The 16,885-nt window shown below is 47.8% G+C and overlaps 1 protein-coding gene and 1 pseudogene across 1 annotated transcript; both read left to right on the top strand.

Annotated features, from left to right (window-relative positions):
• The first annotated feature begins 1,236 nt into the window (after positions 1 to 1,236).
• Positions 1,237 to 1,813, top strand: LOC138780797 (ubiquitin-conjugating enzyme E2 T-like; annotated as a pseudogene).
• A 3,492-nt stretch (positions 1,814 to 5,305) lies between these two features.
• LOC138780801 (NACHT, LRR and PYD domains-containing protein 1b allele 5-like) lies at positions 5,306 to 16,885 on the top strand. Its single transcript, XM_069956723.1, has 9 exons — positions 5,306 to 7,140; positions 8,408 to 8,460; positions 9,242 to 9,297; positions 11,053 to 11,279; positions 13,307 to 13,572; positions 14,163 to 14,285; positions 14,587 to 14,728; positions 15,344 to 15,418; positions 16,060 to 16,885. Exons 1-9 carry the CDS (start codon positions 6,447 to 6,449, stop codon positions 16,515 to 16,517), a joined length of 2,094 nt encoding a protein of 697 aa, XP_069812824.1. The 5' UTR covers positions 5,306 to 6,446; the 3' UTR covers positions 16,518 to 16,885.

Genomic DNA, 16,885 nt, shown 5'->3' with positions numbered 1-16,885 from the left:
CTGCGGCACCACGATCGCATCGTTTAAGGGGTTAATGGCGGGTGGCCAGTGAAATGGCGGGTGAATATGAAAAAATTATTTATTATTCTGAATAACATGTAAACAGATGAAACAAACATTCAGAAAAAGCAGAATCTGTGATATTATAAGTTACTGTACAGTAATGGAGAGGATGGTGAAAACACAGGGCGGACAGAGACTGCAGGGAGCAGGAAGGAATGAGCAGGACAGATGTGGGCACATACAGGCAGCACTCTCTGTCCGGGGAGAGAGGGGTTACAGCTATGGAGAGATTACCTCCACAGTCCTGTCCCCTGATGTAAGCCCCAGCCTGAAGTGGATCTGCTATGATTTGGAAGGTGAGGGAGACTTCCTGGGTCAGAGTACAGGGCTGTAGACCTCGCTATGCAGACCATACCCTTCCCCTCCTTCTCCCACCCAGTACAGGGAGCTCTTAAACCAAAGCAATGCTCTTACACCAAGTCACAATTTTGAAAAACTGTGAGCTCTTAAACCAAAACGCTCTTAACCCATGATGGGAATTGTGGTTTTGCAACAGCTGAAGAGTCGCAGTTTGGAGACCTTCGCTGTTCCCCTCCACTACCAGCGTCATTCCTCTCCACTACCTGAACCATTACACTCTGCTATCTGCGCCATTCCCCCTCCATTACCTGCACCGTTCCCCTCCGCTACCTGTGTAATTACACTCTGCTACCTGCACCATTCCCCTCCGCTACCTACAATATCCCCCTCCAGTAAATACGCAGCTCAACTCCGCTACCTGCGCCTTTCCCTCTCACTATTCCCCTCAACTACCTTCAGAGTGTTCAGATTTTTGGGTGGAATCCTCACCTATATCCTGTGTGAACACTGCACTAGTATAATGCTGGATTACAGACACTGCTATACTTCAGCAGGTTATAATATCCAGCAGTATATTTACTGGAGCCATCGTGTATGGCCACAAACAATATGGAGGAGCAGAGACACCACAGATCAGACACATAAGTGATTCAGGTTACAAGAATAAGGCAGCTGAGGGGAGAGGTAATGTGTGATACATGACGAGACCGACCTTATTATAGCTCACACAGGATATAATATGTATATCTATATGTAACTCCACAGCTATGAGGTAACCTCCATCACAGGACGTACAGTCAGTAATCTTCCCGCTCTCAGGTCACATGACTCTGCTCCACACACCACCAGCCGCGACATTGATCACTTGATCGGCTTGGCGGGCTTTTTGAGCGGCCCCGCTCTCCTCACACATCACCGCCGCCATCTTGTGAGATGCAGAGACAGTCACGACTAAAGCGGGAGCTGCAGCTCCTCAGCACCGAGCCGCCCTCCGGGGTCAGCTCTGGCTGGTGGGCGATAAGATGGACGAGCTGCGGGCTCAGGTGGTGGGCGGCCCGGGAACCCCCTATGAGGGCGGGGTGTTCAGCCTGGAGGTCACCGTGCCGGACAGATACCCCTTCGAGCCCCCTCGGGTGCAGTTTGTCACCCCCATTTACCACCCGAACATAGACACCGCCGGCAGGATCTGCCTGGACATCCTGAAGCCGGCCGCCTAAAGGCGCCTGGAGGCCGGCCCTGAGCCTGTCCTCCGTCCTGACCTCCATCCAGCTCCTCATGGCCGAGCCCAACCCGGAGGACCCCCTGATGGCGGGACATCGCCCGGGAATACAAGTACCACAGGGCCGCGTACAGCGCCACCGCCCGGAGCTGGACGGAGAAGCACGCCAAACCCCGGGACACCAGCGCCCACAGCCTGGCGCAGAAAAGGCGCAGCGCTGACCAGGCATAGCCCGCCAAAAAAGCCCCCGGCCCGGGCTACCATGATGGCACTATAGCGGACATTACAGGACAGCTGCAGTGTACCGCACTCACCGCCAGGTGGCAGTCATGTTACGTGTGCTGAATAAATAAGCGTGTATATACACAGAGGGGTCGGGTATCCTTCAGTGACCGGGAACCTTACTGCGTGTTTACACAATGCGGCAAAAAAAATCGCCAGCTTTACAGGGATATAGTGTAGTGCAGCTAGCATCATCTGATGGTGATACTGTCTCCTCCACTATACTAGAAGGAAGGAACAGTGGAGCAGAGTGTGTAACCTGAGCTGCATGTGATCTCTACACTGCTGCTTGGCACAATGACTTAGGTTCCCACAGGTTAAAATCGTCTCTTACCAGCAACATCCTGCTACTAGGCATGAGGGAATCTGCAGTGGTAGCGGAGCGCTTCGCTAGGCTCAGTGGTTGGCCTGTCAGCCTGCGGCTTCTGACCTCTGTGCCGCCTCTCTGCGGGTGCTTGGAAAAGCTGGATCTAATCCAGGGAAACCTCCTAGTTTCTCAGGACTGGATTCAGCTTTTCCAGGTACCCAGAGAGGAGCAACACAGAGTTCAGAGGCAGCAGGCTGACAGGCCAACCACTGAGCCTAGCGAAGTATTTTAAATTTGCTCATTAATGGTGTACTGCAGTGGCCCCATTCATTTCAATGCCCTGAATGCGCCATGATGTGTTCTATCTATCAGTATCGTACTTGCGTAAATTTTTCTGAATTTGATGCGACCAGAAATGCGCAATTTTGCACTTACGTCGTTTACCATGCGAGATCAGGAATGTGATAAATTAATATTTTGGCCGATTACAAATATGTTTATTTTTTATTTATAAAATGGGAAAAAGGGGGGTGATTTAAACTTTTATTAGGGGAGAGGATTTTTTTTTATTAAAAACACTTACAGTAAATAGAAGCCCTCTGGGGGATTTCTATATACACAGCACTGATCTCTCTGGGGGACTTCTATATACATAGCACTGCTCCCCCTGGGGGACTTCTATATACACAGCATTGGTCTCCCATTGAGATCAATGCTGTGTATATAATAGAGCACGATCCATCAGATCGGTGCTCTATTATAATTGTCTGCTGCAGACCATCTAAATAGATTGCCGAGCCGGCTCAGTTCACCGGATTTCCCCCCCATCCCCCCTGTGACTGCAGGGGTGGGGGGAGATTGAGCCACTAGACACCAGGGAAAGGGGGACACAAGACAGTTAGAGGCAGCTGTCATGTTTGACAGCTGCGTCTAACTGTCCTAATTAGCTTGCGTGGCCGGTCGGCGACACCCACTAATAGCCGCGGTCCCATGCTGCAGTAAGCAGCCGGGATCGTGGCAGTTCAGAGCCCTGCCCCATCCCACCCGCATCCTACAGTCCCCTGCGCCGGCTCGATCGCCCCCCGGGCGGTCAGCACCCCTGCCGCCCCGGCCACGAGCATACCTTACCTGCTCAGCGTAGCGGGTGTCCGAAATTCCCGGCTACCTTCTTCAGTGCATTGATTCGCTGAAGAGGGTAGATGGGAATTTCAAACAGCTCCTCTTCAGCCAATTAGTGCTGAAGAGGAGCACTGATTGGCTGAAGAGGAGCTGTTTGAAATTCCTGGCTCCCCTCAGCCAATCAATGCACTGAAGAGGGTAGCCGGGAATTTCGAACACCTGCTACGCCTCGCAGGTAAGGTATGCTTGCGGCGGGGGTGGCGATCGGGCCGGTGGGGTCGGCTTTGGCTTCTAATCTTTGGCAGATAATCTTTCTGTGTAAATTGACCCTTATGCTGCGTTTACACGACACAATTAACGTTTGAATTTTCGCAATAAGATGTCCTGTTCAAGCTGTTTTGTAGAGACACAAAGAAACGTGCAACGTTGAGGACTGGGGCATCAAAGGAAATTTGGTATAGCAGGTAAAAGCCACATCATTCTAGATTTATTATTCTATATGAGACAATCTGGATAGAGTCCCCAATGTTTACCCCTCCTGCCGTTGCAGCCATCTGCAAATGCAAATGAGTCCGATGTCTGTAGAAAATCACTGCCACAGCTCAGTTTTTGTTTTACTAAAGGAGGTTGCAGAATTAAAGCTGAGCTGTGATTGGTTGTCACAGGTAAATCAGAAGTTTGGTAAAGCTGTGCCATCGTATTTCTTTTTCTTCAGAATCACATGTCCATCAGCTCAAAAATGGCAGAATCTAGTGGGGCCCAGGTAAACCCATCTATATAAGTCTGGCCAGAAGTTGTCTTCATGGAAAAAACTTTGGACATAAAGCTGGACCTTCAATGTGGATATAGGACCAAGCGACTTAACTATGCATGGAAACATAGGAACTGGGGTGCAGAAATCACAGCTGCGCTCCTGGTGGAACTATAGAGACCGGGCTGTAGCCAGTCTCTGCCACATAACCATGTAGATGCCATGGTTAGTGCCAACCGCTGCACTTACAGGGTTTACAGAGAGTGTAAAAATATGTCTTTGTCTTTAGGGTCAAAATTGGCTGCATCCTTAAGGTGTCAAAGGGATTGTCCAGGAAAAAAATTGATAGCCTAACCACAGGAGAGTCTATCAATAGTTGATGCCAACATGGCCCCCCCACCAATCTCCTGCACTAGAGTAAGATCTTGGCTGAAAGTTGGCTCCTATAATATGGCCGCACAGATTCCTGTCACATCGTCCAGTCTGTGAAGAGAAAGAAGGATCTGGATTACGACATCCACAGAAGAGCTGGGGTTAGTTCTCCAAGATGATGAAACCTCTTAGGAGAAGATATAATGCTGAAGGTACAGGTCACACCGAAGACTGATTGGATTACATTTCTCTTCCGTTCTTTCACTCACTTTACTCAATTTACTAAATACTATTAACCCTTGCATTTCTGAAATAATTCTTATGCTGTGTTCCCTCATGCATTAAAACACATACCATCTGAAACCACGCCCCTTGCGCTCTCCAATGGCAAGACAGTGTTGCCAGAAGTCCAGGTGTCATCGCACTGCTGTTGGAGAATGTTTGCATTTTTGAGAAAGGTCATGAACTAAAATGTTGGAAGTATGAATTAAAGTGAATTTCACTACGTATGCCATAAAGTATGCCACTAACTTGTTAAAAATGGCTCAGGCAATATGGCAGCCCCCATAATCAGAAAATAAAAACAGATTAGAAAAAAATAACTAACATGTTCCTGTATTGGGTCTAAGAAGCAAAAACAAATCTAGGTGACATATTCCCTTTAACCTCTTAGTGACCCATGATGTATCTGGTACATTATGGCTAGAGATGAGTGAACTGTTCAGACTTGGTCTGAAAGCAGTTCGCTCTCTCGTCCTGCCTGTGATCCCAGCCGCATAGTTGCGCTCCCGAAAATATGCGGCCAGGATATTCCAGGGAATCGATGTTGAAATCCCTGGAATATCCTGGCCGCATATTCGCGGGATTGCAACTATGCGGCCGGGATCACAGGCATGACGAGAGTGCCGATGCCGGCGGACCAAAAGTCCAACGGTCCGCTCATCTCTGATTATGGCGCCGCTAGGGGTGTTTAGAGAGGGGTTGCGTTGTGACCCCGCTCTGAGCGCACTTCCTCTTGCTATCTGCAGCCTGGGACTAATGCTATTAGCTGACACAGGCCAATCACTGTACCCGGCTAACTAACCATCTAAATACCACTGTCAAAATACAAAATCCCATCCCATAGTAAAAGTTTACCCCCATTCTCATTTTATAAAAATAAACATATTTGGTATCTCCGAGTGCGTATTCACCCAAACTATAAAATTATCACTTTTCTGATCTTGCACGGTAAGTGGCGTAAGCGCAAAAAATGCTAAAGTGCAAAATTGAGAATTTTTGGTCACATCAAATCTGGAAAAATGTAATAAGAAGTGATCAAAAAGTTGCATATACGCAAGCAAGGTACTAATAGAAAGAACACATCATGGCGCAAACAATGACACCTCACACAGCCCCATAGACAAACAAATTAAAGCGTTATAAGGATGGGAATAGAGACTTTTTTTCTATTAAAAAAAGGTTTTAATTTTTTAAAAGCCGTCAAATGAAGTTCTATAAGTTGCCTATAAATGTAATCGTACTGACTTGAGGAACATAGATCTAACATGTCAGTATTACCATAGAGTGAACGGCATAAACATAAAACTCCCCGAATTTCACCATGCAAGAAAGAAATGAAGCCTGTCATTGCAAAGTACCATTGGTGTCGCAAAAAATAAAGGCTCATGGGGGGGGCTATGTAAGTGAAAGAAATACAAGCACTATAAGAAAAAGCAAAAGTGCAAAAATGAAAATTGGGTCTGTGCTTAAGGGCAAAAGAAAAAACCCCACCTCCTCTTGTTTCGTTCCCTCAGGTTTTGTGCGGGTTTTCCGATGCAGTTTGTGCAGCTATCACCAGTGCGTATATACATAGCACATCTGGAGTTCCTGACAGTCTTAAAGGCAAAGCCAGCCTTGAACTCAAGTGTAATGGAAAATATCAGGGGAGGACGTGCACTTTGCCTTGTGTAACACCCACTTGGGTGGTTCCAGTCTCTTAGGAAGTGGCATTAGCCTTAGGCGTTTCCAGTTTCCTTCACATTCTTTGGAGAATGGCGTCTTCTAAGCTGGGAGAAGATCTGACATGCAGCATCTGCCAGAACCTTTACAGCGACTCTACATCCCTGATATGTGGACACAGCTGCTGCCCGCTCTGTATCACAGAGAGACTAAACACCCAGGACCAGTCCTGGTATTATACTTGTCCTCAGTGTGGGAAAAGACCGTCCCTGCAGACGAACACCGAGCTGACGCAACAATTGGAGAAGCTTCAGTATGAGCGGGAAAAGTCTGATGACCCTTCCATACCTGATATTAGCTCCTATCTGCAGTGTGAACTGTCTCTGGGTGTGGCTCTGGAAGCTGAAAAATGCCCCGAATACAATCTGCCCCTGAAATATTACTGCCCCCAGGATTCTGCTGCTATCGATAGAAGATGGTGTCTGCTAGCGAGGCGCTCTCTAAATGAGGCTTCGAAGAACAAGGATGAAGAACTTACTAGACTCAAAAAGTTGATGGGGACAAGTCTCCAGGAGAAGCAGAGTGTAAGACTAGAAGAGGACCCATCCCAGATCATGCGTGCGATTGAGAAGAAGCTTCGCACAACCGACCCGTTATCTGTCCTTAAAGAATCCGGGCAGTCCAACAAAGCGAGGTTCCATCGTAATAAGCGTACAGACCCTGATCTGCCCTCACGTGGGATGGTTAGAAGTATCGGTGCAATACTGACAAACATCTTTCCTGCAGGTAAATAACTTCATATAGTTCATCCTAGCATATAGCACCATATTTATATTTGTTTTACTAATTAGATCCATATACTGACAAAGATTATTGTACATTTTATTATTTTATTCTATTCTCTGTATCTTTTGGGGCAGCCATCTTGCCTGAGATGTTTTTATCATCATTTAGAACAGTGCTTTTCAATTCCAGTCCTCAGGTCTCACCAACAGGTCATGTTTTGAGGATTTCCTTAGTATTTCACAGGTGATATAATTATACTCAGTGCATCAGGTATTAGCACAGGTGTCCTTTGTATGGGAAATTCTCAAAACATGACCTGTTGGTGAGGCCTGAGGACTGGAATTGAGAAGCACTGATTTAGAGGTATGCTTTATAGCTGCCACATGGACGATAGAAAATAATAGTCCAGAAGTGGCTCACTGAGGGGCCTATTCCATGGAGCCCGAATCGGCCGATTATCGCTCCGTGGAATAGAGAGAACGATCAGCTGATGATCGTGTCATCGGCTGATCGTTCATTTAGGTTCAGACCTAAAATCATCGTTCCTCACCAGTGCATCGCTGTGGTGGAATAGCGGTTTGCGGCGGCGACCAACGATTTCAAAACATCATACATTACCTGTCCGGGCTGCAGGTCTTCTCCTTCTCCCGGTCCTGCGCCGCAGCAGCAGCTTCGGAGCGGCCTGTCTGAACTGACAGACCGCTTAGCCAATCACTGGCTGGAACCGCCGTGGCCAGTGATTGGCTGAGCATTCTGTCAGTTCAGAAAGCCCCGCTCCGAAGCTGCTGCGGCGCGGGACCGGGAGAAGAAGACCTGCAGCCCGGACAGGTAATGTGTGAAACAAGGGCTGCAAGGACATCGGTAACGATGTCCCTGCAGCCCTCGCTAAACGATCATCGGGGCCGTGGAATAAGCCCAGTATCGTTGATCGGGTTCTGCTCGACCTGTGGAATAGGACCCTGACTCCTTTGTTTATGGAGCTGCCAAAGGTGACCAAGTACAACTCTTGGCCACAACTCTTGGCCACCTTCAGCAGCTCTATAGACAATGTATGTGCTCATGCATAACTTGCCGCTCTGTTCATAGCAAATGCTTATGGCCCCATTCTGGTGGTTTTGGGGTACTCTCCCTTCACCCCATCCTGTGATCTGACACCATCTTTCTTGTAGATAAGGGATACATTATTTTAGCTCTTTAAACAAAGCCAATAAAATAATAATATCCAGTGTTTAATAAAGTCAAGTTACAGCTTGTTCTTTCCATCCAGGTGCAACTGATGATGGGACGGTGCAGAATGTGGACGCTGTGCTGGACAGTAAGGTAAGGAGGTGAAGCTTCATCCATCGTTGGATCCTGACCCGTGTCACTTTGCAACAAGAAGGGGTTTGGGTTCATGGAAAACTCGGCCGACTCCAGGTTCTATGGTAGGGATGAGCTGCACCTGAATAGGGGAGAAGATGGCTCGGAGGTTAGTGGAGTGTGGAGACTAGGGAATGAGATGGATATAGTCTGGATCGTAGGCCTCCGGCTGTTGCCAAACTACAATTCCCATCATGCCTGAGCTTTGGCTGTCCAGGCATGATGGGAATTATAGTCTTGTAACAGCTAGAGGGCCTGAGTCTGACACCTGAGGTCTAGATAGAGAACTTGAGGGATGGGTAAGAACAGTTGCCACAAAAACATGGATACAGCCGATAACTGTATCTATATTTTCCCGGACTCCCTAAGGAGGCATCCAACTTCTGCAGCTGCAGGGAATCAAATGCTGAGTATTCAGGTTCGGGGAACATTGTTGAACCTAAACAGTTTGACAGATCTGCTCAATACTAGCCACGACCCATCTTCAATGCTGTTACCGAAGGAAGGAGGTTGTCAACCAAAATCTCACCATACATGGCCCCATCCATCCTCCCTTCAATATGGTGCAGTTATCCTCATTGTATCAATGGAAAAAAGCTATGGGTCTCCTGGTAGGGTCTCTGCTGGATGGCACCACCCAGGTACTCTGCTTTCCGGGGTATTTGGATTTAGGGCTAGGGTAGAAAACTCAGTATTTGCCCCGGGTGACAGTCTAGTAACCGCTTTTTCTCTATTGGTTTAGGCTCCAGATTCTGGATCTGTGGGAAGTGGACCATCGGCAAACACTAAAGTATACAGGTAATAGAACGTGTACTGTGTCTGTGATATCATGTATGTGGGAGGATAAGACTGTTTTGTGATGCTGGACACTGAGATCACACACAATTAGCTTAGATACAGTATCTCAGCAGACAGTATTGTACATAATAGGCTTAGATACACTGGCACAGCAGCAAATTGTTCCTGGAGACTATTTTTTTTTTAGTAAAATAAAAGGTGATGCGGATGGTGGCGCTGTATGGTGCTCTGGAGCAGTACCACTCATGAGCTTGTAACAAGGCAGTTCTGCTATGTGAAAACATACACGTGTTGTCTAGCTGGGATTGGTGGTTGTATAGTGATGTCACATAGCAAAGTGCCACCTGTAGACCAGCAACATTTTGTGGTGGAAGGGGGAGGATCTGCACTAGGTGAAAAGCCTTTGCCCAGGCCACTCCTACGTATTCATGTCTGGTATGATGGTGTCCTTTATGCTGTATCGTGTTTCACCAAAAATAAGGCAGTGTCTAATATAAATTTTTGCTCCCAAAGATGCACTGGGTCTTATTTTAAGGAGATGTTTATTTTTCTATGAAGAAGAATTTACATGTCACATACACAGCAGCGACACAGTGTATGGTATAGCGGCTCCCGGCCACCAGGGAGAGCTCACCACAGCACACTCGTAAAGCACAGCAGGGACAGAGCATATGGTAGGGCGGCTTCTGGCCACTAGGGGGAGCTCACCACAGCACACTCATACAGCACAGGAGGGACAAAGCGTACGGTATGGTAGCTTCCATTACACAGAGGAAGCTTACTACAGCACACTCGTACAGCACAGTAGGGACAGCATATGGTATGGCGGCTTCTGGCCACCAGGGAGCTCACCACAGCACACTTGTACAGCACAGCAGGGACAGCATACAGTATGGCAGCAGGCAACGGGATAACGGCAGACTGCGTGCAGCTCTACAGCTGGCAGTAGTGGACAACGGGAATGGCGGCAGGCAACGGGCCTCTTGACTCCTTGCCTGCACACTTCCAAGTGATGGCTGAGAATAAGGGTTGGTGGCAGATGTCCTGTATGCAGCTGCTCTGCAATGGACGGTGAAGGTAGGGGACAATGGCGGTGGCTAAAAAGAACCCAGCTGCATGCCCTGGTGTTCTGTTTGGCAGGCATGCTTCCAAACAAAACTTTGCTAGGTCTTACTTTCGGCAGAGGCCTTATATTTAGCAATTCAGCAAAACCTCCACTAGGTCTTATTTTCAGGGAAACAGGGAACTTAAGGAGTGGACCAAGACACCAGGTGGTTGTAGCATGACAGGTAACGTTTACCGAACATCTTCTATACAAAGCAAACATAAATCTTGAATGGTTTTAATACTAGAGGATGGCACTGAAAGAGTTAATTTGTGTGGTGTATGTCCGTGATTGCCATCTGCCATTACCTGATAACAACAAAAAAGTGTAGATCAACAGATTTACAGACTTATATACCTACATATAGTACATCTTAGGTGATCCTGAGACCATACCAGTACTGGGTCACTGCACACAGCGCGGTTGTCACTTCTCTACTTGCACTTTCCTGGGCAGCCCATACAGGATAATATGGCAATCTGTGAGAACTGGAGATAATTATATGAATAGTGCTAGATCCTGAATAATCTGGTTTGTTTGATTTTGTTGCTGTATAAAGCCTATGGATATACAGACACAAGTTCTGCTAACCTGGAACAACTTGCTCACACTGTGCCTGGTATATAACACTTTGCCGTATCTTCCCCCAGATTACGCCTGACATCTGCTGGACCACACATCTGCCCTGAGACCGGGATACAGTTTGTGGTGAAGGGGCCGGTGGTCCTGGAGTACAATGTGGAGTCCTGGAGTAATCACATGACCGATACTCTGAGAAGCCGATACGAGACTGTGGGTCCTCTGTTCAATGTAACAGTACTGGAAGGGCCGGATAACGTGTCAGCTGTGTATCTACCTCATTACCTGTCTCCACAATGTAAGTTGCTCCGGTCTTATAATAATAATCAATGTGATGTTAGAGGGAACTATAGGCTGGTTAGACGAATGTAACCTGCTGATAGCTCCCTACTGTGCCCGGGGGCTGAGGATGAAGGGGAGCCTCTTACCTCCATCCTCAGGGCCGTTTCTGTGCAGTTTGTAGTTGGATCCAGCATCCAGTAAGGCTGTTCAGAGCCCTGGGGGCCAAACATATTTCACTATCGTTTTTGGTGCATTTACTAACCAAATGTAAAGAGGTGGGTTTACACACATACATGTCTATACTAGAGATGAGCGGATCGGCCCTCTAAAAGCGAAGTGTTTCGTTTTCAGCCACCTGCCTTTCAACTGCCGCCCCATGCCTCTCCCCTCTGGCTGCCGGGAAAAGCTAGATTCAGCAAGAAGTTTCCCAGGACTGGATTCAGCTTTTCCCAACACCCAGGGTGGAGCAGCAGGTAGCGGAACACTCTTGAAAGGCAGATGGCTGATAAGCAGCTTGACGAACAAACAAAGAGCTTTGCTTAGGGGACTATTCCACGGAACGATAATCAGCCGAATCGTCCCAATTCGGCCAATTATCGCTCCGTGGAAAAGAGAGAACGATTAGCGGATGATCGTGTCACCGGCTGATCGTTCATTTAGTTTCAAACCTAAAATAATCGGTCGCCACCTGTGCATCGCTACCTGGAATAGCGGTGTGCAGCGGGCGACCGACGATTTAAAAACATCATACATTACCTGTCCAGGCTGCAGGTCTTCTCCTTCTTCCTCCCGATCCCTCGCCGCAGCAGGTTCGGAGAGGCCTGTCTGAGCTGCAAGGACATCGGTAACTATCTGGGCCTGCCGCACAGCAGCTCCGGAGCAGTTGTAGATATTTTCCATGACAATCAGGTGTAGGATGAGATTACGCCTCCTCCCCTCCCTGTCACGCCCCCTGTGCACCCATCAGGTGTAGGATGAGATTACGCCTTCTCCCCTCCCTGTCACGCCCCCTGTGCACCCATCAGGTGTAGGATGAGATTACGCCTCCTCCCCTCCCTGTCACGCCCCCTGCGCACCCATCAGGTGTAGGATGAGATTACGCCTCCTCCCCTCCCTGTCACGCCCCCTGTGCACCCATCAGGTGTAGAATGAGATTACGCTTCCCCTCCCTGTCACGCCCTCTGCGCACCCATCAGGTGTAGAATGAGATTACGCTTCCCCTCCCTGTCACGCCCTCTGCGCACCCATCAGGTGTAGAATGAGATTACGCTTCCCCTCCCTGTCACGCCCCCTGCGCACCCATCAGGTGTAGGATGAGATTACGCCTCCTCCCCTCCCTGTCACGCCCCCTGCGCACCCATCAGGTGTAGGATGAGATTACGCCTCCTCCCCTCCCTGTCACGCCCCCTGTGCACCCATCAGGTGTAGAATGAGATTACGCTTCCCCTCCCTGTCACGCCCTCTGCGCACCCATCAGGTGTAGGATGAGATTACGCCTCCTCCCCTCACTGTCACGCCCCCTGTGCACCCATCAGGTGTAGAATGAGATTACGCTTCCCCTCCCTGTCACGCCCTCTGCGCACCCATCAGGTGTAGGATGAGATTACGCCTCCTCCCCTCACTGTCACGCCCCCTGTGCACCCATCAGGTGGGCAGGGCGTACATTGGGGGAAAGGGGGAGATTTTTGCACAAGCGAGTGCTTTGGGGAAAAAATCTTCACCTTATCCCTGGCGTATTCTAGGTGCGTAAAAAAGCAGGTGTAGATTTGGTACGCGGGACAGATCCACTAGTAAAATCGGCCGGTGGAAAGGGGGTGGGTCTTAATTTAAGACCGGCGTACTTGATAAATCTTCCCCCCGGATGTCTAAAACATTGTTGTATCCCAGACTAAGCTATAGTACATTATCCCCCCTGTTTTGCATACAGAACATGAGTTTAAGACCTCACCCTTGTTCTCTTGTGAGCCCTGTAGTATAGTGATGCACATCCAGCATAGTGTAATACAATGTACACATCAGTGACTATATTCCTGTGTCTTGCAGGTTATGACCAGTATAAAACCTATATTAAATGCGTCCATTTTAAAGACAATAAAATAACCCTGGAATCACCGACAAGACTTGACCCCTCTTACGCGGTGCTGGAGAATCCCACTTTTTCCTTTTGGGGGGCTGTAATAGAGAAGATCCTGACGTTTATACCAAGTCTCTTCCCGCTTGATGGAGTCGTACTGATCTACTGCAAAGTTGATACGAGCTACAGCTTTCGCCTCTTTGCCATGATTGATAATGAACCGAGATTAAAAAGGGTGAGTCCATTACATTGTGCTGAAATACTCTGTGACAGCTGTTATACCGGCAAAGAACTGGACCTGTATAGGGATAAACAGGCAGTGTGAGCCCTGGTACTAGGCCCCCTCCAAACTGTTCCTGTCTACTTTCCAGCCTGACCCTAGGCGGTCAGCGACAATAAAGTATGGTCACAAACAGAGGTCAGAAGGAAAGGCAAAGAGGTCAGAAATCCAAGCAATCAAATCCAATATAAACACCAGCTTAAGCTACAAGAGACTATCGCAAAGTCCCAGAACACAAGTGTACTTGAGATGAGATGCCAGAGTCCTTGTCCAGACAGTGATTGGACCAGCCCTCTGACATCCAGATCACACAGACTGACGGTAAGCAAAAGTCACTGCTAAGCTGAAGAAGGGGGAGAGGAAACATGCTCGGTAACAGGGGAAGGACGCATTTTTGTCTGATAAGATATATTACAAAGACTCATATTTCCTTGTTGTATTGATCTATGCAGGGATTGTTGAAACGACAATGTGAAAGCAGAAAAGTCACTTGTGCTATGCGCTCCCTATAATCCTCTCTGTATTCCCGCTCTTATAATCTCCAGGCTATAGACAAGCAGGTGGGGAATGAATTTCACTACATTTCTAAACCTCCTCAGACGAGTTCTGTGTACAGGTGGAAAGAATACGTTGTGCAGGGACCTCCTGGAGCGGTGATGGACGCTGAGGTAAGACCAGCGGGGTAACTATCGGGGATAAATACATAAATAGCATGGAATGGAGCTGGGATAGGCAGGGCCCAAGGGCAGGGTCTCAAAGCTGCATACAGTTATGCATACAAACTTTCCCCTGCTCAGCCCGTGGAATAGGCCCATAATACTAATAGCAATTACTATCGGGTGTGATGGATTGTCACCATCCAGCCCTATTGTTCTGGGGGGTATAAGTCGGGGCCACAGCACTCTGGCTGCAGCTTTACAGAGAGAACATATGAACGTATATTTACATATATTTATTTTATCCTTTTAGGTTATACGTTTCAAATTCTCCTGTCCATCTAAGCTTTATCCTTACACTGGGATTACTGTACGGGACATCGGTGAGGAAATCCAGCTGAGTATAGCAGAGAGAAGCAATGGGAACATCGTCTGGTTACGTTCTCTAAGAAGAGGTGAGGAGGTTACGGACAGAGCAACTGCTTATATGTTATTTATTATTCTTGAAAAATGTATAGTATGGTACCGTGTTAGCCAGAAAAATCCATATTGTGGTAAATACTTGAAATTAAAGTATTTTAGGAGTGATACCTTTATTGGCCAACAAAAAAACTGTTAGAGCTGTGAGCTTTCGGGATTCACAAGATCCATGTCTGAAGAAGGGATCTTGTGAATCCCGAAAGCTCACAGCTCTAACAGTTTTTTTGTTGGCCAATAAAGGTATCACTCCTAAAATACTTTGATTTCAAGTATTTACCACGATATGGATGTTATTTATTACTAATACTAAAGCAACCACATGCCCCACAGATTTAAAGGGGTATTCCAAATTGTATCACGTATCCCTTACCAGGCTACAGGATAGGGGATCGGAGTCAGATTGTGGCAGGTCCATCCGCAGGCACTTAGCAGAAGGAGATTAGGTGTCAGCGCCCATTCCATGTCCTGCCACTGACAGCAGCCACCGTCGCCTTCATACGCAGTGACACCTAGACACAAGAACGTCCTTAGATTAGGAGTTTCTGTTTTATGTGATGTATATAACTTTCTATTGTTGTTCCTTTTATTAGAAGATCTTGACCATCTCAGGGGGGAGACAGCCGGATCTGCTACAAATAGAAGATCACAACAACCGCCCTTCCCAGGTAATGACACAAATCCAACAGCAGCACATGGACTTACAGTGACATCGCACTGACATACAGCCGCCGCTACCACTAAAAGGGGTACTCCGGCAAAAAGAAAACCCTGCAGGAAGTGATGTTTTCTGTCCAGTCTGACACAGTGCTCTCTGCTGCCACCTCTGTCCATGTCACGAAGCAAATCCCCATAGAAAACCTCTCCTGCTCTGGACAGTTCCTGACATGGACAGAGGTGGCAGCAGAGAGCACTGTGTCAGACTGCAGAGAATACACCACTTCCTGGAGGACATACAGCAGCTGATAAATACTGGAAGACTGGAGATTTTCAAATAGAAGTAAATTCCAAATCTGTATAACTTTCCAACACCACTTGAGTTCAAGGAACATTTTTTACAGGAGTTTCCTTTTAAAGTAGCCTATAAGGGAAAGTCAAACATATACATCCACATGTAACTTGCCCGGCACAGCTGCTTCTTTGTTACTGGACAGCAGAGTAGCCTGACACATATTACACGGGTGGCCAAGTCACAGAGACAGCCTGGGTAGCTGCTATGGGGTAGGCACATCTAGTTAGAAGGCTGCTGCTTTATATAGGAAAAAGATATATGTTTAAAAACCTCTCATGTTGTATTTTCTGATTACAGATCAGCGGCACTTTGTGGACAGACATCGTGCTGCACCAATAGGACGGGTGGCTCCTATCCCAGACAGAGAGCAGCTTGTGGACAGACATGGTGCTGCACCAATAGGACGGGTGGCTCCTATCCCAGACGGAGAACAGTTTGTGGGCAGACATGGTGCTGCACCAATCCCGTATGAGGAGCATTTTGTTGATAGATATCGCCTTGACCTGATACAGCGGATAGCTTTGGTGGCTCCGATCCTTGATGATCTCCGTCAGAGGAGGTTACTGACACGTGAACAGTATGACAGAGTGCGCATGTGGCGTATCAGTCAGGAGCAGATGCGAGAGCTCCTCTATTATGTGGAAGCCTGGGGAGATGAGGACAAGGACCAGTTTCTGCAATCTGTGAGAAGACATAACCCTCCGCTCATCAGGGATCTGGCTGGAGACTTCTCTCCTGGGATCAGGGTCTTCTAGCTGCAGTTACCTGTACTTGTCAGTGCCTTTTCCTTATTAGCACTACATGGTTCATTACCAGGAGTCTTCCTGGCCTGATACACTGGTATACAGTAAATTATTAACCCTTAGGGGACACAGGAACTTTTGGCATTTATGACGCCATTATCACCGGACGCTGACGGTTGCTGGTGCTGGACTGCTAATGTTTATCCGGCAACTGTGAAACTAAATTGCCACGTCTCAGTGGTAGTCTGCATTGATGGCGAGCACCCGGGCAGGGTCCGCTATGTCTATGTACCAGTTTGTTTGTTACTTGTTGTTTTCTTGATGTCATGTTACATTCCGTATGTTACCCCCCAAGGGCACTATAAACATAAATAATAATA

Source organism: Dendropsophus ebraccatus, unplaced genomic scaffold, assembly GCF_027789765.1.
Source record: "Dendropsophus ebraccatus isolate aDenEbr1 unplaced genomic scaffold, aDenEbr1.pat pat_scaffold_852_ctg1, whole genome shotgun sequence".
NCBI classification, from domain to species: domain Eukaryota; kingdom Metazoa; phylum Chordata; class Amphibia; order Anura; family Hylidae; genus Dendropsophus; species Dendropsophus ebraccatus.
The sequence above is the reverse complement of the archived record's forward strand: the minus strand, read 5'-3'. Positions and strand labels throughout refer to the sequence as shown.

Coding starts and splice junctions, on each gene's coding strand:
- LOC138780801 (XM_069956723.1), top strand. CDS start 6,447: ATGGCGTCTTCTAAGCTGGGAGAAGATCTGACATGCAGCATCTGCCAG. Junction 7,141..8,407: donor GACAAACATCTTTCCTGCAG/GTAAATAACTTC, acceptor CTTTCCATCCAG/GTGCAACTGATGATGGGACG. Junction 11,280..13,306: donor TCATTACCTGTCTCCACAAT/GTAAGTTGCTCC, acceptor TGTGTCTTGCAG/GTTATGACCAGTATAAAACC.